Source organism: Myxocyprinus asiaticus, chromosome 25, assembly GCF_019703515.2.
Source record: "Myxocyprinus asiaticus isolate MX2 ecotype Aquarium Trade chromosome 25, UBuf_Myxa_2, whole genome shotgun sequence".
Taxonomy (NCBI): domain Eukaryota; kingdom Metazoa; phylum Chordata; class Actinopteri; order Cypriniformes; family Catostomidae; genus Myxocyprinus; species Myxocyprinus asiaticus.
The window spans coordinates 13379450-13401521 of record NC_059368.1 but is presented as its reverse complement, the minus strand read 5'-3'; the positions used below and the strand labels follow the sequence as shown (position 1 = coordinate 13401521).

At 38.3% G+C, this 22072-nt stretch overlaps 2 protein-coding genes across 2 annotated transcripts; one reads left to right on the top strand and one right to left on the bottom strand.

Annotated features, from left to right (window-relative positions):
* Positions 1-444: 444 nt before the first annotated feature.
* On the top strand, positions 445-13202 carry hnrnpub (heterogeneous nuclear ribonucleoprotein Ub). The gene is made up of 13 exons (XM_051654992.1): positions 445-1076; positions 2206-2320; positions 4953-5026; positions 5358-5497; positions 5603-5702; positions 10240-10352; positions 10501-10764; positions 10852-10971; positions 11049-11346; positions 11491-11760; positions 11894-12168; positions 12268-12366; positions 12552-13202. The coding sequence occupies exons 1-13, from the start codon at positions 632-634 to the stop codon at positions 12600-12602; spliced, it is 2364 nt and encodes a 787-aa protein (XP_051510952.1). The 5' UTR covers positions 445-631; the 3' UTR covers positions 12603-13202.
* Positions 13203-18814: 5612 nt separating this feature from the next.
* On the bottom strand, positions 18815-21749 carry lft1 (lefty1). The gene is made up of 4 exons (XM_051655545.1): positions 21482-21749; positions 20990-21233; positions 20654-20893; positions 18815-19382 (listed from the first exon to the last, which is right to left on the bottom strand). The coding sequence occupies exons 1-4, from the start codon at positions 21747-21749 to the stop codon at positions 19058-19060; spliced, it is 1077 nt and encodes a 358-aa protein (XP_051511505.1). The 3' UTR covers positions 18815-19057.
* Positions 21750-22072: the final 323 nt, after the last annotated feature.

Below are 22072 nucleotides of genomic sequence, written 5' to 3'. Positions count from 1 at the left end.
ACTGGAGTAGTATGAATTACTTTTATGCTGTCTTTATGTCCTTTTTGGAGCTTCAAAGTTCTAGACACCATTCACTTACATTGTATGGACCTAGAGCTGAAATATTCTTCTAAAAATCTTCGTTTGTGTTCAGCAGAACATGGCATGAGGATGGCATGAGTGAGTAAATGAGAAAATGTTCATTTTTGGGTGAACTATTCCTTCTGTTCAAAGCACTGTTTAAAGGTGCTTGTATAAAGGTAATTGATCACATGTTATTTTAACCACTCGTGTTTTCTCGAGTCTTTTATCTTCTTAATTTTTTTTTTCGATTCCGCTTTTAGAGTCACGTATATAGACTCTCGGGAGCTAACATGAACATTGTTGAAAGCCCAGCTACAAAGATCATTACTGTAGACCACGCCCATGTTGCCTCGACGCAGTTGCACTCTAGTCGGGAGGGGTCGAGCACCGAAGGCACTATTGAATTGCCAGTAGATAGTCGCAGAATCACCGCGGCTTTTCGCAGTTCAGAGAAGCAAGGGCGGCCGTCTGCTCTCCCTGGATTGCGTCGTGCGGTTTAGAGCGCATTACTTATTCGATTGAACATTTTATTTTCATAGAACAAGACCATCTACACTAAAACGACAACATGAGTGCAATCAACGTGAAAAAGCTCAAGGTAAACGAGCTGAAGGACGAGCTGAAGAAGCGCCAGCTCTCCGACAAAGGATTGAAGGCCGAGCTCATGGAGCGGCTACAGGCCGCGCTCGATGCAGAGGCCCAGGCTGAAGAAGCAGCAGAAACAGAAGAAAACGTAGCTGAAGTCAAAGATGTTGCCAGCGAACAAGAACAGATAGGAGAAGAAGAGCCGGAGGGAGAGAGCATGGAGGCCGAGGAGCAGAATGGAGACGGTAGTGGTGACGCCGCTGCAGTGGGTGATGGTGAGGAGCTTGTTCAAGACGACGAAATGGGCGAAGAGGAGGACGACGCCGGGGTGGAAATGGACAAAGCAGTTGATGACGAAGAGGAGGACGACGACATCATAGACAAAATCGACGACGAAGATGGTGAGCCAGAATCCCATGCAGCAGATGGTGAGTTTTGAATTGGGAAATTGCTTTCTGAATGCTGGGAGCATCGTATGTTCACGTGTACCGGTGAGATCATCTCTTAGCATAGCGGCTAACGACTAGCCGGTGGCTATTGTTGTGTTGTTTGAAAGGGCGAGCTAAATCTGACCTGTTTCGGCGCTAGTTTGCTGTTCTCATGACTTTATTAGTCAGACAAGTTTAATATGTTTCGTACTTTTGTTTCAGTCTGTGAAAATCAAAATCTCAAAATCACCCGCGCGAGCTTTCTGTCATTAGGGGGTTTGTTGGCTCGTGCAGCAGCCTTGATATTTCGCTTTGTGCTTTTAAAGGGTATATTTTCAGTGCGATACACTTAATTCGACAACTAAATTACTGTTATTAGTTTATTTTAGCGCTTTGGTTAGGTTAATGTTTGGTTTTGGTAGGATTTGCATTGTCTCGCGACAGAATCTCCTCGATGCGGGCCGCGCTTGCGCTGACTCAGTTCTGCTGCAGAAATTATTAGGATAGAAAGCCAATGTAAACGCGCTGGGATTACAGTGGAAGTAATGCACTCTCGGCGGGTGATGCAGTTACGAGTAGTCTGTATTGGTCGGAAATTAAGTGCGTATATTTGAAAATGCATAGGGCATTAAAGAAAGGGACATTATTTAGTTTCGGTTCAGGTTGCTAAAGGTTTTGTCGCCATCTTCTTCCGTGCAAGGTCAGTTCAGGTAACGACTTTATCTGTAGCAGTTTTTGTTGCTGTAATTCTAAACGATGTGAATAATAGCTGGTTAACCAGCTGCATTAGGCTAAATATACAAACCCTTCTTATAAAAGTAGTGTATTTGGTTGTGAATGCATTACGTATTTGTGGAAAAACAGCTAACTAAAAACACAATTCTGAGTAATTGCACCACCCACAACATTTCACGTTTCTGTTTGATCTGGTTTATGCTACCAGACCAGAGCCTGTAGGTATTCTGAATGTCATAATGATATAACCAAGCAAACTATTCTGTCTGATCAGAGGTGGTCGGTTAATTTTGCAACTCTGGGGGAGTCCAAGCACTCCTAATCGTGTGGGCCACCCTTAAACTCCGGGTCCAGCACGTCCGGGCATTTCATTACTGTTTGTTTTATTTTCAAGGGGATGCGGACAAAGACATCAGTGCTGATCAGAAGAATAAGAAGGGTGTTAAGAGACGCCGGGAGGAACATGGAAGGGGCTACTTTGAATTTATTGAAGAAAGCAAATACAGCCGGTAAGGATGGGAGTAATGGCCTTCATTATCCCCGAAGTCTACATATTGGCTTTAAACGCCAATACCTTACCTACAAAAATACAACCCTCATCTACCTCTTAAATAAAGTGAATATTTGTTGAGGGTAATTCCTGGCTAATACAAAACACCTTCCCTTCTACACAAAAGATTAAAAATAAGAATGAAAAACTGCAACATTTAAAAGAGTCCTCAGCTGGAAACAATATATGTTATTGTCATGCACACAATGTTGTCAGGCTGACTGTATGCGCGTGTGGCGAATCAGGCAGCGAACAAAGGAATTACGATAGCGCCAGATGCGGCTTCCATCATAAAGGGGGAGGGGCAGTGACGTAGAGTCTAGGCTATATCGCTCAATGTGTTATGACGTAATGAATTGGGGCCTGTGCTAATGAAGTAAATGGTTGTGAAGTTTTTTTTGGGGGGGGGGGGGTCATTCTTTAGACGTGCCTTTGTCGTTTGCATGCTTGGCTATACTTAAAGTGTCATCTCTATAATTTTTTTTTTCTCATCGTGTTTACATATACTGTCTGTAATTCTAAAAGAAGTTGAGTATTTTGTTATATATATATATTTTTTTTCTATAATATAGTTTAGCGTTTTGGTGTATATGGATATGTGTAACTTTTCCTTTTAAAAGTTTTCCATTCCTGGTCAGCAGGTAAGTACGACCAAACATTTGCAGTGTATCGTATATTCTGACATTGTCCATTATTTTTTATTTTTTTATTTTTTGTTTTTACCAAAAAGGAGCTGGATTTACCTTTGCATGTACTTTCTCTTAAGTTTGTGGTATAAAAATCTATTACAGACTCAATACATTAAAGGGATAGTACACCCAAAAATGAAAATTCTTTCATTTACTCACCCTCATACCATCCCAGATGTGTATGACTTTCTTCTGTAGAACACAAAATTAAAATTGAGGAGAATATCTCCGGTCTGTGGGTCCATACAATGCAATAGAATGGTGGGCAGAACTTTAAAACTCCAAGAAGCATATAAATGCAGCATAAGTGTAATTCTTAAGACTCCCTTGGTTTAATCCATGTCTTCAGAAGTGATATGATAGGTGTGGGTGAGAAACAGATCAATATTTAAGTCCTTTTTTTACTATAAATCTCTCTTTGGCCAGCCCTGACCTGTAGGGGGGCAATATGCATAACAAATGTGAATCGCAGTAAACAACAAAAAAAAAAAAGAATACGAATGTGAAAGTGGAGATTTATGCTAATAAATGACTTGTGTTGATTGTTTTTCACCCACACCTATTATATTGCTTCTGAAGATATGGATTTAACCACTGGCGTCATATGAAATACTTTTATGTTGCCTTTAGGTGCTTTTTGGAGCTTCAAAGTTCAGGCCACCATTCCGTTGCATTGTATAGTCCTACAGAGCTAAGAAATTCTTCAAAAAAAATCTTTGTTTTTGTTCTGTAGAATAAAGTAAGTCATACACATCTGGTATGGCATGAGGATGAGTAAATGATGGAGAATTTAATTTTTTGGTGACCTATTCATTTAAGTATCTTTTGTGGTTCAGTTTTCTAGCTTCTGTGCGGCTCTACTAAAGAGAATGGATTCATTGATTGCAAAATGTTCATTGTTATCTTATGTACAATATGACAAGTCCGCCACTTTGGAGATATGGAACTAAAATTTGAAAATTCAAGTATTTGAATGAATTAAATTCTGGCTGATGGGGGCACTAAACATGAACAACCTCAAAGGTGTTAAAGGTGCTTTATGTGATTTTAGCCGTTCTGGAACTTCCACCAGACTTAATCATTGATTAGCTATGCCCCCTCATTCCAAAGACATGCACACAAACACGCATTGAGACCGTTGTATTCAAGCAGATGGAGGGTGATGGGTCCCTCTAAGCAATTTGCCATCCGACCATGAGCATTTCGTGGGAGAAGGACACCATACTGGCACGTATAAAAGCATATATGGGCTGCATTGTAAATTTTCACAATGATTGACAGCACCCTAAAATACTTTATGAGCCCAGAGAATAGTTGTTTTTGTTTTTTGTGACAAAGATTCCAAAGAGATGTTGGTTAGATGATCAGCTTCAGTCACATTCACTATATGAAGAAGAAAAAAGATACTGCTGAGTGAACTATCCTTTAAATTGAATATTACCAATTGCATAGACTGTATAGGTTTTGCTCTAGGCAAAGAGCAGGCAAAACAGCTGTGTGCTCTTTAGCTTTGAATGACCTTCCCAGGATGATCTGCATGTAGATATAAATACCCTCAGACCTTTTCAGATCATGACTCAAAACGGAAAAGGCAACACTCTCTCTACTGAGTAAAACATAGCAGCCTTTTATGTTGCTTTTTGAAATTGTTTTCTTTCAGGCTTCACGTCGTGAGGTGAACTGGTAAGCAATGCAATGTTGGTAATTTTTGCATTCCTAAATGTACATTCACAAAGCAGTTTGGGTTTTTATGAACAGCCAATGTAAGGTAAGTCAACAGTTGATGCTGCTGCTATGATTTTGTGGAAGGACTTCACCTGGACATGGGATGCATGCCAGTCCATCACAGTCCAAATTTTCTGCCTGTCCCCAGGCATTAATGGCTGATTGCCTCTATTTCAGGGCCAAGTCTCCCCAGCCGCCACTGGAGGAAGAGGACGAAGAGTTTGATGACACCCTGGCCTGCCTGGATCCCTGTGAGTGCTTTGTTTAGAGTCTGAATTATTTTGAGAATGATGCCTTATGGAATACTATCTCAAGTTGATGTGCTCACAGACAAAGGGCCTCATTCATGAAACAAGCAGAACACATTTCTGTGTAAATCGTTCATAAAACTATTCTTTTGTAATGTGTTGCATTGAACTAAATGCAACAATTTACATAAGAATGGCTTTTAAAATAATTCTATACAGAGTTTCATGAATGAGGCCCAAGGAGTGCAAATGTTAGAAACTGGTTTGTTAAACAAATTATTTTAGTGTAAAGTTCTTGTTCTTGGACTAATGCTTTTGTTGGTTGTTTCTTTAGACAATTGTGACCTGCATTTCAAAGTGTCCAGGGACCGTTACAGTGCCTCCTCTCTTACCATGGAAAGTTTTGCTTACCTTTGGGCAGGTGGCCGTGCCTCATATGGTGTAAACAAGGGCAAAGCCTGCTTTGAAATGAAGGTGATTTACTGTAGTATTTTACATAATACAGTCAATGAGGAAGTGGTGAAATTGGTATGAGCATGATTTTAATATAACTAATCCAAATGTCTCCTGCACTTTTAGATCACTGAGAAAATTCCAGTCAAGCATGTAAACAGCAAAAGCATGGTTGTCCATGATGTCCATATAGGCTGGTCCCTGGCTAATGGAAATAATTTATTAGGTAAGCACAATGAACAAGAATATATCTTATTCTCGACCTGGCTTTGTTGCAGTTTAATTTGCTACAGAAGTGAGATTTACCCACTGAGAAAAATCTTGATTCTGATTACTGTTAGAAATGCCCCGAAGCGATGCCTGGATCGGTATTGGCTCTGATACTGACGTTTTTAACCAGATCTGGTATTGCTTTGACGAGCCTGATCCAAATCTGACACTGTCTGACTGTTAATCATGGTCGTTACAGTCAAGCTCCACAAATGGTATAAAAGCACCATTGAAGTAGTCCATATGACTTGCATTATATTCAAAGATTCTTGAAGTCATCATAGTTTTGTAAATCGCAAAGGATGCGTTTGATAAGTAAATAGCATGCATGCACAGCACGCTTCAGTGAATGACTGCTGCTCAGTCAACACACACACACACAGACAGCATGCGTGATGCACTGCTGTTTTCAACGCTGTGGCTCGTAATATGTGAGCACACTAAACATACTCCATCTCAGATATAGATGCTTGAGTGTTCGATTTGCTTAAAACATGGCACCGGAGGAGCATTTCACCAATTGAGAAGCATATTAAACTACTGTGAACTTCCTATTGTGTTTCATCAAAATAAAAGCCTCAGCCTTTTGAAGTTAAGAAATTATGACTGCAATACATTACTAGTAGTAGTATCTTTATTGATCCCCATAGGATAAATTTTGTTTGACACCGCAGCATAAGTATGATCAGATAACAGAATAGATCAAAAGATTGCCATAAATATGAAATAAACTATAACATTACAAGGTCAATAAAAAGAGTATGTACATGTGCAAGTACTCAATATTTTATATACTCTCCTACTTCAAATCACTATATTTCATACATATCCCTTAAAATAACAATTTCTATGATTAGTGGTATGTGTGGTACTGCAGCTCAAGTCAGTGGATTGAGAGGAGATACTGGGTACTGTGGCATTATAGAGTCTAATAGCTGATGGCACAAAAGTATTCCCCAAGCATTTTGAGGCACGTGGCTGGATATATGTGGCTAAACTTCCTCTTGAGCTGGCTAAGCTCCGCATAAAGAGGATGTGATGGATTGGCCACAATGGCTTCTAGCTTTCTTCTCATTCTCTTTTCAATTACCTCCTCTACACTGACCAGTTCTATCCCCACCACAGTGCTTGCTTTCCTCACCAGCTACCCCAATTTATTGGCACCACAAGTCCCAATCAATCAAAGCTGAAATCAGAAGTGTAGAGAGCAAATAAGAATGGTGACAATACAGTTCCCTGTGGTACACCAGTATTGCATGTCACCACATCTGACAAGGAGCGTGAAATACTGCCAGCCTGTTGGTAAGGTAGTCTGTTATCTATGCCACAAGGTCCTGATCCACCTGCATTGCAGAGAGCTTCTCAGCCAGTCTGAGTGGCTGGACTGTGTTAAAAGCACTTGAGAAGTCAAAAAGAGAAGTGAAGCATGTAAATAATAGCATCCTCCACACCAATATCAGCCTGATATGCAAACTGCAACAGATCTTAATAGTTGTGTACCAGGGGCCTAAGATTTTGCAGAACCAGCCTCTCAAAGATCTTCATTACATGTGACATAAAGGCCACAGGTCTGAAGTCGTTGAGTACACCAGTGTGTCTTTTCTTGGGCATGGGGACAATACATGATGTCTTCCAAATTTTAGGCACCCTTTTTAGTCTCAGGGAGAGGACAAAAAGATGTTGATACACTCCTGTCAGCTGCTCCGCACAGACTTTAAGCACCCGCTGGTTGATATCAGGTCCTCTGGCCTTAGTTCTAATCTTAGTGAGCTGCCGTCTTACCTGATCATTATGTCTGGAGTAGTTAAGGGTATGGTGGATGTGAACATATGGGGGGAGGTTGATAGTGTTTGTAATGCTATCTTCCTAGATGTGGGAGGTGTTGTAATATCGTTCTCTAAGTATGGGCAGTATTATCTACTGATTGATAGAGATGAGCTGAAGTTGTCCTATCCCCATCATGTGGTGCCACAGGGAGACCTGTAGAGGAGGGGATAGCTGAGGTATGTGAGGGGACAGCCATCATAGTGGTGTGAGTGGGGACATTAAAAGAGACATTTACGGAGGTGGAGGAAACATCAGCCTGTGTTGCTGATTCAGACCTGTTGAAAAACTGGTTTAACTCATTAGCATGTCCCTTTGTCCCCTCTACTATTCCTTCTGATCCTTTCCATATCAGTAATATTCTTCGTTCCCCTCCACACCTCTCTCGGATTATGTTGCAGCTTCCTCCCAATTCTATTTTTATAGCTCTCCTCAGCTCCCTCCTCAACTCCTTCTGTATTCCCTTAACTTCCTCGCTGTCACCAGCCATAAATGCTCTCTTCTTCCTATTCAGCAGGGCTTTAATGTCCCTATTAATCCAAGGCTTGTTGTTATTGGGAAAACAGCAAATCTTGTTGGTGGGGACAACACACTCTTCACAGAAACTGATATAATCTGTTACGCACTTAGTGAGACCCTCAATGTCATCCCGTGATCTTCCTGAAACAACTCCCAATCAGTTATCCTGTAGCACTAATTCAGAGCATCCTGTGCCTCCACAGACCACAGCTGCATAGCCTTGGAGATGATAAGCTGTCTCCTAACAACAGGCTTATATGTAGGAGTAAGCTGTGTCAGACAGTGGTCTGATTTACCAAGAGGTGGAAGGGCGTTTACGCTATATGCTTCCTTAACATTAGCATACAGCAAATCCAAGGTCTTATCACCTCTAGTGCTGCAGGTAACATACTGGGTAAAATTGGTCAGGTTCTTTGAGATTTTGACATGATTAAAATCTCCATGTATTATAAGAAGCGCACTGGGATGCAGTGTCTGCAGGTGACGTCACAGGCACGCGACACCACTGCCGAAGGTGGAATGTTAACAATTACAACAATGGCAGCCGAAAACTCCCAGGGCAGATAGTATGGCCTCAACCTGAAGGCCAACAGCTCAACATCAGGCGTACATACATTACTTTTCATAGTAACATGGCCTGGGTTGCACCATTTGGAGTTAACATAGACAGCAAGTCCACCACCCAATTTCTTACCACTCTGTTTCCCTGTCTGCCCGAACCAGAAAAAATACCTGACTGTTTCACTGAACAGTCCCATTCAGTCATGTCTCCGTCAAACATAACACGCTGCACTTCCGATACTCGCATTGTCCGCTCACCGAGGCCAAAAGTTCATTCATTTTATTAGTCAGCGAACGCATATTCCCCATAACAACATCGGGAAGACAGGGCTTGTATCTCCACCTCCTATCCATCTTTTCCTCACCAACACACCGGCACGAGTTCCTCTTCTCCGTAATCTTAACTCCACCGGAATCTCCCTTGGACATGCAACTGCTCGAATCTTATACTGAAGGAGCTCCTCACGTGAGTAGACCATTCTACATTGTTGTTCAGTGGTCACAGCATTCTTTGTCTTAGTTGCAATGTTCTTCTTTGTCTTGCACATTTTAATCCAACAAGCAATCTATACATTATCATGACACTAAAAACTAATACCGATACACAAACAAAAGTAAAAAATAAGAAAAGAAGTCGAAAGAATTCAAAAGAGAGCTGTTGTGTCATGCTGCCACTCGCTGCGGTGCCGGAATTTCCAATGTTGTGTAATAAAGTTCTAATTTTATTTTTATTTTTTATTATCTGAAGACTTTAACACGAATTACTGTTAATTTTGCTGCTGCATTATCCAGTAGACTATTTTAAAATAAAGTTTTTTTTTTCTTATGTAATTGTTTTTTGTTTTCTCTGGTTTCTTATTAAGTAATGTGTTAATAATTTATTATTCATTATTGTTAATGCTGGGTATTGATATAATTGATTCAAATGGGTATATTTCAGTTATAATGTCCCTTTTGCTTGTATACATAATTATCTCCCAGCTAATGCTGTTAATTATACAGGGGACATTCTAACTAAGTACATTACGAAAATATTAATTTTACTAATTTTATTAGTTTTTCATCATTTGTCACATTTTTGTCTTTAAAAATTAACAAATCTATGTATTCAATCAATAAATAAGAAATATTGCATATGTGTGCATATGTGTTTTGTTACATGTTTGTTTAATTGCATAATTTGTACTAGCATAGCACAAAATTTGATTGCAAATGTGAGTGATTTCCTCGCATTGTAGAAAAAGGTTGTGCGAAGAGTAAAAGATCGATCTTTGGATTTAAGAATCATATCGAGATCATTAAAATGAAGATCGAGATGCATCGGAAAATCAGTATTTTTACCCACCCCTACTTTATAAAAGAGTACCCCAAATTAATTCCACTGTGAGGAATAGATACTCTAAAACAACAACACTGGTATTGAATCAGATTTGGAGAGAAAAAGGGTATCGGTGCATCCCTAATTACTGTTTACTTGAAAAGTTCAATTAATAAGGCATGTTTGTAAATTTTTCCAAAATATATGGTTTTACAGCCCTATTTAAACGTCCTCTACAGAAAATGTTAATGACTGTTGATAATTGTTCTAGGTGAGGAGGAGCATTCCTACTCCTATTCAAGCAAAGGGAAGAAGACTACAAACTGTGTGACTGAAGACTACGGGGAAAATTGTGATGAAAATGATGTCATAGGCTGCTTTATTGTAAGAAGTTTAGCATACTGTTTGTTTTTAATATATTCTTTCTGACAATTTTTCTTTTCTTGCCTAGAATTTTGAAGGGGCCGAAGTGGAGATTTCCTGTATATGTTTTTAATACATTCTTTCTGACAATTTTTCTTTTCTTGCCTAGAATTTTGAAGGGGCCGAAGTGGAGATTTCGTTTTCCAAAAATGGCAAGGACCTTGGTGTGGCTTTCAAGGTCAGTAAGGAGTCTTTGGCTGGGCAAACTCTTTTCCCCCATGTGCTTTGCCACAACTGTGCCGTTGAGTTCAATTTTGGTCAGAGGGAGACACCATTCTTCCCCCAACCAGAGGGCTTCACTTTCTTGCAGCAGATCCCTGTGGATGTGCGCATCAGAGGACCTAAGGGACCTGAGACCAAGAAAGATTGTGAGGTATGCTTTTAAACATATAACGTATATGACATGAAATTGTTGTTCCATTTCATAACATCAGTAAATGTTGCCTATGATTGTTTATAGGTTATTGTCATGGTCGGTCTCCCTGGATCTGGAAAGACTGAATGGGTGAAGAAACATATTGAAGAGAACCCTGGGAAGTACAGCATCCTTGGCACCAACATCATCGTGGAGAAGATGATGGTGAGAATCGTGTCTTTAGTCGTCATTCCTAAATTCTGTGGACTTCCATTGTCTAATCACCTTTTTTGGTCTTTCAGATTGACAGCATGAAGAGGCAAAACAAAGACACAGCAAAGCTCTCTGCCATCTCTCAGCGTGCTCCTCTGTTCCTGGGCAAGTTCATTGAAATTGCTGCCCGCAAAAAGAGAAACTACATCTTGGATCAGACAAATATCTCTGCGCCGGCTCAGAGAAGAAAGATGTGTCTTTTTGCTGGATTTCAGCGCAAAGCTGTGGTGGTCTTCCCCAAAGACGAGGCCTACAAGGAGAGGACACAGAAGAAAGTGGAAACAGATGGCAAAGACATCCCTGAACACGCTGTTCTAAAAATGAAAGGTAAGGCATGAGTTCACTTTTCACCATGGAACCTCTAGAAGTTCATATTTGAAATGAATTCAAAGCCAAACTGTAAAAAGCAGGATCAGTAGACAGACTGACAGAGATTTTTTTTTTTTTTTTTTTTTTTAAACCTTTCTACAGGTATCTACACATTACCAGAAGTAGGGGACTGCTTCTCAGAGGTCACCTATGTGGAGCTTCAAAAGGAAGAGGCCACCAAGCTCTTGGAGCAGTACAAGGAAGAGAGTAAGAATGCTTTACCGCCAGAGAAGAAAGCCAACCAGGGCTTGATGTCCCCCAAAAAGGGTGCTGTACGAGGCAAAGGGCCCAAGATCCAGTTCAATCGGGGTGGTGGCTCAGGCCCTCGTGGAGGCAGGGGTGGATTCCAGAGTCGTGGAAACTTCAGAGGAAGTAAGAGACGTTCTTAAACAAAAGCTGTTTCATTTTTGCTCTTGGTGACCTGTCTGTTGGTGCACTGAACATTAATTATCTATTAGACCTTAAGTCGAAAAAAATATTAAACCTGCTTATTCTCTTCCTTCAGTGCCAGCACCACGTGTTCGTGGTGGTTTTAACCGACCCCCACGTGGCTTCTTGCCACCACCGCCGCCACCACCACCTGTCTTCCGAGGTGGGTTTCGTAGCCAAGGCAACTTCAACAGAGGTGGTGGGATGCCCAACCGAGGAATGGCTCCCAGGCGTGGGCACATGAGGGGCAACATGGGCAACAGAGGTGGTGCGATAAGCCGCGGAGGGCCAGGGAACAGAGGTAATATGAGCCGCGGTGGTGGACCTAACCACAGAGGAAACTTCCAGCAGGTTGGTTGTTTTGAATGCTCTCTTGCCACCAAGCACAATTTGAGTTTGTTTTGACTTGAACATGTGGAGTGACCTTTTTGGAATTGTCACTTTTTTTAGAAATTCCATGGCAGAGGAGGCCACCAGCAGAACCGTGGTGGTTTTGGCAACAAAAATGGAAGTTACACCCAAGCCTTTAACCAGAGTTGGCAGCAAGGGGTAAGCAGATTATGCTGTTATATTTAAATATCATGAGGAACGCTTAAATTTGGTTTGATTGCAAACAGGGTTCCAACATAAAATGCAACTTTTAAAAGCACAAGATTGGATGTAATTTTGGAAGTGTTCTAAAACATTATCAAAGTTGTCTATTTTGCCTGATAAAACTCTCTTTGACCCTTTAGTTCTGGAACCAGAAGCCATGGAATCAACAGTACCACCCAGGATATTACTGAGTGATCATTTGTATTAAAGACTGTTGGCCTGTGGCATGCTGAGATACACAGCCACAGAATAACAACCCACTTTTCATTTTTTTTTGTTTTTTTTTGTTTTTTTTAAAGGAACTCCACTTTTAAATAATAGAAGCATTTGACAAACATTCCTTCTCTGAAGTCCACGTTTTCCATAGATGTTTGATGGCTTCACTCCATCTTTTTTTTTAAATGTATTTCCTCCCCCCTTTTATTTGATCACAGCTTTGATATATTGTTATATCAGGAATCGTAGCATTCCTGGGATGCTTTGAATTTCAGGGTTGTGCGTTTTTATTCTGTAAAATGTCATTTTTACTCAGTGTAAATTATTATTATTTTGCAAGGTTTTTGTGTAAGAATTGTTTAAGAATCCCACAGAACCTTAATGCTTTTAGAAGCTTTTGTCAATAATCATATCCATATAATGCAGCACCTCAGCCCTTTCATTTTCGCTAAAGGTGTGATATTATTGCGCTCTATTTACTTTTTACAGATCAAATTCATTTTCTTTTGTTATTCCAGCATGTAATCGTTACATTTCATAGGCTTACAATAAATGAATGATTTGCTTTTCTATGACTTTTATGGCTCTTGACATATTTTTATCCTTAATGATCTGTATCCAAGGCATTAAAGAGCCTTTGAATGTCAGTCAGATTTGTCTCTTGATTCAGCCCTGCCAGACTGCTCTTTTAATTGTCTTCCAGTCTTGTAGGGCATACAGAGGAAACTTTTTAAATGGCTTTTTTTTGGTAAAGTATTTTGTAAAACTTTATAATGGTTCTCAAAAACATATTCCATTAAAGTGCAAAAATTAACAGAAAATGCATTGCATAGTTTTAAAGCAGTGCTTCTCAACCTTTTTTGGATGAACGCCCCTCTACTTCATTCCCTTACCCAAGCCGCCCCCCACCCCCAAAATTATGTGACATAATTTTAAAGCGGAGACTGTGTGTTATCCAAATAAAATAATAAATAAAATTATTTGTCTAATTTTACAGTTTTGTTAATAAATTCAGCGGGATTCCGCGTCATGAATGCGACACCAAACCTTGCGTTTCTCAAATTTAAGCAGATGGAGGGCTATATCTGGGCCCTATAAAATGAAAATTCTAAGACCGAAACTAATAATAAGTGATATTTTTATTATAATTAAACAATAAGTGAAAAGACCAATAATATTGCATATTTTGTCCCACTGAAATGCTCATTCTACAGTACAGCATTGATTTTGATTTGGATACGGATGTACATTTTCTGGTATTCACAACAGTAAGGTATCTATAACATCTGCAAAAAGTTAACACCTAATTTATTTGGCTAAATTATTCTGACATGACTGAGTTGGAACTTTTTCATCAGGTTCTTATTGATTTAAATTCAGTCATCTCTTGGAATTTCTGAAGGCAAACAAAACCAGTTACAAAAAAAATATATTTTAGCCTTTTTTCTTTATTTTATTTTTTTATTCATAGTCATAGTTTTAACAGTGGTGTTTGTAGACCATGGTAAGCACATGGAAGCATGGATCTTCACTACCATGGTTAGATGTAACATCTATCAAACAAACTATGGCAGTTTTGCAACAGTAGGCCTACCCTAAACACATGTAAAAACAATAAATGAAAAATATAAACATTAAGTTGTATCAAAAATGAGTTATATTCTCACTCCCCTAATGTAGACTATGACCAATTTAATAGAGCTGAAGTAGTGATATAATAATATTTGTAATGAATATATTTCTGCCTAAATTACAGTTAGTGATACTATAGTAAATTCAAGAGTGGTGATGTAGAATTCTGTGCAGAATTCAAATGGTTTCCGAATCTCGCACCTTGCTTCACTGATTCTCGCAGTGCTATAATGATAAACGGTGCGCGTTTAAGAGTTTGAGACTGGTCTGCGAGTAAAAATGCCCCTGCTCTGCTCTGTACATTGAGCCATATCTATCTACAGAGCCATATAGGTCCATTAGCCGAGGTTGTGACTCTGCCTGTCTATTTGACACTGCTAAACCAGACAGTTCAGAATCAGATGAACTGTGGTACAAATGCGCACAAACCCACATAATGGAGAACTGATTTACTCCAAGTCTAGATAAAAGTTTTTATGCAAAGAGGAACTTGAGCATTGATTTGATTAATATGACTGATAACCGCCCCCCATTTGTAACCTAACGCCCCTCTCTCTACTAATTTGCTCTCAGCCCCTCCTTGCATCGTTTGAACGCCTTCTGGGATACAGTACCGCCCCCATTGAGAACCCCTGTTTTAAAGTAAATTTCTGCTCTTTTGTATTATCTGTTAAACCTAGAGATGTCACAGTGAGACTTGGATATTGATTGAACTTGTGTGCCGTCCTTAACATAAAACAATTACCTTATGGCTTTGACTCCTAATTGACAGTCAACTATTTTGTTATTGCCTAACAAACTTATTACTATCACAAAATGGAAGGAATCTCTGGGCATTACTTTTGGTAATTATCAACTTATTCAGGATAGCTCCACTAAGCTGACCAGTACGGTTAACATTTCGTAACATCTAGAGGCAACAAATCTTGAAATTACTTAAAATATTGATATGTATTGATGAGAGTGAGGGTTCAATTTATTCTCTATTTAACAATGCAGTTAACCCATTCCTGCAGCACATCAGTATAATAGAGCAATCTTTAGACTATTTGTAACCTTTGCTCATGAGATTCATTTGTCAAACTTTATTAGAAACCTGCCATTTTAGATCTAACAGACAGCACATAAGCAAGTTATTTTATGTGTGTATGTATATGTATATATATATATATATATATATATGTGTATATATATATATATATATATATATATATGCAATAAATGTCTCAAAGGATTATCAATGTTATGCTGGGAGGAGCTTTGCAGATTTCAAGGTCATTAGAATTTTGTTCTGAATTTAACTGCTATGACATTTGTAGTGGTCTTAATTCACCTACATATCTGCATTTTTTTAAATACTCAAATTCATCCCGTACATATACACAGATACATTAAATAAAGGGATAATACTGTATGTTTACATAAAGACAGGCCCTTGATTTCTGAATGAAGATATTTCTTATAAAATGGCCAAATGAATTGAGCAGCTATTTTTAACAACAATTTGTGTATTTGATCATTTCAGTTGTTTTGATGAACTATATAATGATTCTATACTGTATGTTGACATAAGGTTAACTTATTTAGGGATGTTTTTGTTTTGTTTTTTGTTCTCTGAGTGATTTCCTGTGGGATTAGATGATGACCCATTCCCTCAAAAGAAAGGAGTGATTTTTAAACATGGCATGTAAACTTTGATGATACTGTTGTACTGTAAGCAGATACGCTTGTGCAAAAGACACTATTTTGAAGATGAAAGGTTCCTTTACTAAGTAATCCTTAAAAATATTGTGGCTCTGTGTTGTGGAGAGATGGCCGGTTGTCCAGTTAACAATATTTGTATTTTGATATTGATTTTTCCAAAACGATGAATGTTCGAGTATTTCGTAATGTAAGGAAATGTGTAATTAAATAATGGAATAAACATCTGAGATAAACCACTGAATGTTCTTACTCATTGAAATGTTCTCTGAACTACTTTCTAATCAGACGATATGATAACTGATTATTACATGACAACTTTATTATCATGCACCATTTCCCTTACAAAAATGTGTAAATGGTAACCATTCTCACCAAAATATCAAAAGGTTGGGCTACTACAGTGCATCTTACAGGTATTTTTATCTTAAAAGTGATAGTTCACCCAAAAATTTAAATTCTCTCATTTACTCACCCATATGCCATTACGGATGTATATGACTTTCTTTCATGTACTGAACTCAAAGATATTTAGAATAATTTCTCAGCTCTTTTGGTCCATACAATGCAAGTGAATGGTTGCCAAAATTCTGAAGTTCAAAATAATCACACAAGTCAGCATAAAAGTAATCTATGAGACTCCAGTGGTTAAATCAATATCTTCAGAAGCGATATGATAGGTGTGGGTGAGAAGCAGATCGCTTTCACATTCTTCTTGTGTTTTTGGTGATTCACGTTCTTCATACATACTGCCCCATACTGGGCAGTGAGAAGAATTTCAAGCAAAAATGGACTTCAATATTGATCTGTTTCTTACCCACACCTATCATATCACTTCTAGAAATATGGACTAAAACACTGGAGTTGTATGGATTACTTTTATGATGCCTTTATGTGCTTTTTGGAGCATAAAAATTTTGGCACCAATTCACTTGCATTGTATGGACCTACAGAGCTGAAATATACTTTTAAAAATCTTCATTTGTGTTCTGCCAAAGAAAGAAAGTCATACATCTCTGGGATGGCATGAGGTTGAGTAAATGATGAGAGAGTTTTCATTTTTGGGTGAACTATCCCTTTAATGTCTTTAATAGAAATTAATATGACAAAGAGAAGCTCCCCACACTGCTTTAAAGTGATCCCACATTAATTTCCCACAATAATTTATACAGTGGTGACAAAAATTTTTGGTAGCCTAATGTCTTTTGACATAAAGTAGGCTACAATACGAATACCAAGGTAAATTGTATGAGGGTTAACTCATTGTATAAATCAGAACCAATTTCTCAATTATAATGCTATTTATGTAAGTAATTTAAAATAAAGAACTTTGCACTTAACCCCATTAAATGAACTTGTGTGTGCAGAGCAGGTGCGTAGCAGCCGTGGGGGACACGTCCCCTGCTCTCTTTAAAAAGTTGATTTTTGTCCCCTGCACTTTTCCAAGATAAACCCATTCAGAGTCCAAATAGTGGATTTGTATACAGTATTCTTTGCGTTTTTCTTACTTTGGGCTGATTGAGCAACCATCCACCAATCACAGGTGAGTTTCATGAGCCGAAACAACCATTAAGTAACAGGCCATCAGTCAGAGAGTCTAATCAATGCAGCTCCATTCATTTCTACAAAGCTGCTTTCAACAATGCCCATTTATCCATGTTTTTTATTGGCATTGATGTTGATCTAAATTAGAGATGAGGAACACACAAATGAGAGTTATTTTACGGCATATCATTCTTGACTGGCAGCATTACGTGAAATGCACTGCAGACAAAAACGTACAAAGGACAATCCTTCTATTAAGCACACATTGTAAGTGGAGTTTATATCAGTTCATGAGTCTTCATTAAGTTATGCTTTTTACAGTATGTTTGTGAGGTAATATTTTGATCGGTTGTTTTAGCCAATTAAAGCAGATTACTACATCTGTGTTAAATATGTAAAGCTATTTTTAAATATCAGCTCCTGTTTTTTACCTCTATGTTGGTGTGCAGTCGACAAACTGTAGGAAAAAAGATAGATCTGCTGTGTTCTTAGAACACTTAGGCATTTTACTGAAGTGAATATATTTGTAGATACACTTTTTTATACATGAAAATGTATGGATGTTATGGAAACTCACACTTATTATAAGACTATTATTGTTGTCTTTTGATAAAAAGTCGCAGCTCACAAACTGAAGGGAAATTATAGATTTGCTTTGTTATTATGATGCTTAAAACCTCTACTGAAATCTCTTTTTAGGTCTGTAGACATACACATTTTAAAGGATTAAAATTTCCTTTTGATCATTGATTCAGTGACTAACTAATTTCACACAAGACACTCATTTGTCACCACCTGGCATCACCAGAAATGGTCACTGAATCATTAAATGGATCTGAACGAATTTTGGTGAACATAGTCAAAACACTGGAGCCACTTGGATACATTTAAATCCCACAATGCACAAGCACATAGTAAAAAATAAAAAATTGTGCACATGCACAATTGTCATTATTGTAATTGATTAAATAATTTATTCAGGACCAGCTTGCGCTCAGTCTTTTATTGTCATGTGTGACACAGAAGCAAGTGCTCCTCAAGATGCCCTTTATTTTTGCAGCTAATTTTACACACTGTTAAAATGACTGCTACACCCCTGGTGCAGAGTAAACAAAACATAGCTGGCTTGTATGTTTACGTCTGCTCTCCGTGTGACCGGCTGCAAATACTGGAATATGCAAACGTCTATTCTAAACGTCTAAGAGAGAAATCACAAAACTAGAAGAGAGAAGTCTCAATGAAAAATAGTTTAATTTATATTCAGTCATAGTGAAATATACAACATTCTTCAACGTTCTATTTACTGCTCAAAATATAACATCTCAATCTGATCACTGTATGTGGCGTCATATACAAATGCAAAAAATAAATGCATATCAACATAATATTTACAATTTTATACAAAGTGCTTGAGGTATCTTATAAGGGTTAAGTTGCCAACACCCTTGCTCTAAGGGTCAGTTCATACCGAAAGCTTTTTGCCGTAAACGGCCACTAATAAGATTTGAAGTACTGTGCGTCATGAAGACCGGCTGATGGCAAAATGGCATATTCATACAACTGAAATATTATCCATTGTGCATCCACACTTTTCAACAATCATATTGGGAAACTCAGCTACCTCAATCTCTGTATAGTCTCCCCTTTTCACCAAATACATCATGGGTAGTGGCGCGCTCTCCACAACGGCGCATTTTCTCTCTCCGTAACCATAGTTACGCTTGGGTTGCCGGCAGCCGCCAGTGCACCTGAATGCCTGATAACCGGATGGTTCGATGATCCAGTACTGGGTCCAAGTAAGGGCTCGGAAATTAATGAAGTATTTCTCCCTGCAGCACATTTCATTGTCTTTGTTGGTTTCACAGTCTCCACTAGACCTGTAAGGTGAAGAATGGAAAAACATTAACACATTGTCATTCTTAAATTAAATACATCCATTTTTATTCATAAGTAGGAACTTTTCCTGTCAATAACGTTAAAGGAATATTCCCGAGTTTAATACAAGTTAGGCTCAATCGACAGCATTTGTGGCAAAAATTAGTTCGACTGGTCCCTCCTTTTCTTAAAAAATGAAGCAAAAATCATTACAGTGATTTTTAAATGTGAAGCATATAATTTTATAAAAGCACTTACATTAATTCTTCTGTTAAAACTTGTATGTTATTTAAGCTGTAAAGCTGTATAACATTTAATTTTACGGTTGTTTTAGGGTTTTAGTGTTAACCGCGTTACGTCGTCATGGCAACGAAGTTGAAATATTGTCTATAACTTCACACAGAAAAGATTAGTGTGCGATTTAACCACACTAAAATCACATTAACACGTTTATTGTTTAAGTCTTGTAGCTATACTTTTGAAACCGTAAGTATTTTAATGTTTACAGATTGACCCCATTCACTTCCATTGCCTCACTGTAACTAGATTTGTACCTTTTTTTTTTTTATGAAAAGGGGGATGATTTGCAAATATATATATATATATATATATATATATATATATATATATATATATATATATATATATATATTTTTTTTTTTTTTTTTTTTTTTTTTTTTTTTTGTGGAAATCAGCATTATGCCACAAATGCTGACCATTGAGCTTAACTTGTATTGAACCCGGAATATTCCTTTAAGTTGTTTAGATCTTCGTTTTTCCTGCAGACTATAGGCTACTGTTCCACGCTGTCATAATGGTAACAAAGTTGAAATATTGGATATAACTTTATACAGAAATAGCATACTGTTTACGTCTTGTGGCTATACTTTGGAAACTGTATTTTAACATTCAAAAATTGGCCCCATTCACTTCCATTGTAAGTGCCTCACTGGAACACGAAATCAGTTTTTGTAGTAAACATTACTCTACAAATGCTGTCAATTACACTTAACTTTTATGAAACCCAGAATATTCCTTTAACAAACAGTAGCATATTGTATTATAATGCATAACACTTTTTTTATTTATTTTTTATTTGTTCATTCCAAAACTGATGTCATGAAATTTTGATTCACTTTTTCAAGTAGGTCTATATTGATATGTTAAGCATTCTAAACTTTTTTTGCAATTATACTGTATGTACATTGTGGTGAAAAGTGTGAAATAGACTGTACATATATATATATACTTTAGAAAACGACGCCACGCTTACCCAAACTCTTCGAGGTTGAGCGTGTAAAGAACCAGCTCTGGTTTTCCCAGAGTGTTGTCATTTGGATCCTGAGTTGTGAAGTGGACACACTTGGCCATCTCTGCCGCGTAACTGCCGGGTCTCTCGCCCTCGATCCACACCTCAAGGTGCATTGGCATCTCCATGCGACTCTTCGACCAATACTGCACCGCCTGGGTGACATCAAAGCTCTTCCAGCCGGTCTCGCGAATGGGAATCAACCTGAGGAGGTAATGGTTGGGCAATTAGCACGCCAATCAGCAATTACCATACTGATGGAAGAATAATGACTGTCTGTGGCTGTCTCTCTGTGTTTACCTTGAGTCCACGAGTGAAGTTCGGTTTGACCCGTCTTCCAGGGTTTCCACCCAGTAGATGCTCACTCGGGCGTTGTTGACGGGTCGGTGGCCCTTTCTTTCCGGCATGGAGCGTTTGTGTGGAGCTTTCTTGTATAATTTCAGCTCTGCCATGGTCACTTCGCTGTTCTCCGGGATCCTTGATTTCATTTCAAAGACGACACGTTGACGTGTCCTGTCAGAGTATACAAACTCTCCAGAGATGTCTGGCAAATACAAAAGCTATTCATTTAACGACTTATTTTAGAATTTACTTGGCAAGTGGCTTTTTATAGTGTGTGTGTGTGTGTGTGTGTGTATATGTATATATATATATATATATATATATATATATATATATATATATATATATGAAAAAAATGTATACACACATATACACTTTTTTTTGTTTTTGTTTTTTTTTTTTTTTTGCATTTTTTTTTTTTTGCATTTTCATTTTGCAATGTAATCTTACCTGCATTACCAGGGATTCCTCTCAGGATGCCAGCTAAACTGGGAAGGGAGCGGCGCTTCCTTGCGTGGTGCAGTTTCAGCATGGATGTATATTTGTTCTTAATGTGCGCTGGAATTAAAAGGTTCTCCAGGTCCCTCTTGTGAATTTTCGGAACCTCGCTAAGTCCCAGTTTCTTCAGCATGGCATCCTTCATATCTTCATGGGTAAAACCCTTCACCATAGCGAAAAGCGCTGCGCAAAGAAGACAAGCGGCACGGATAGAAAACATCATTGCGTTATTCTTCTAGGTGCAGAGACTCTGAAGCGGTCCTGTTCTCGGGATGAAATGGCCCTGCTTTGACAGCGGCCCGTCCTTATATGCACCCATCAGACCCCCAGTTGCTCTCACTTTGACAAAGGGGTGGCGACTGACATCAGAGGGAAGGTGATGCATGAAAGTAACGTTTCATCGAAAATATTAACTTCAAACTAGACTTCTAATTCATATAAAATCATTCATTCATAAAAATCAAGAATTTGCTATTTCTACAAAACATGTATATATAGGCCTATTACGTGTATACTGTGTGTATATTATAATATAAAGGCCTA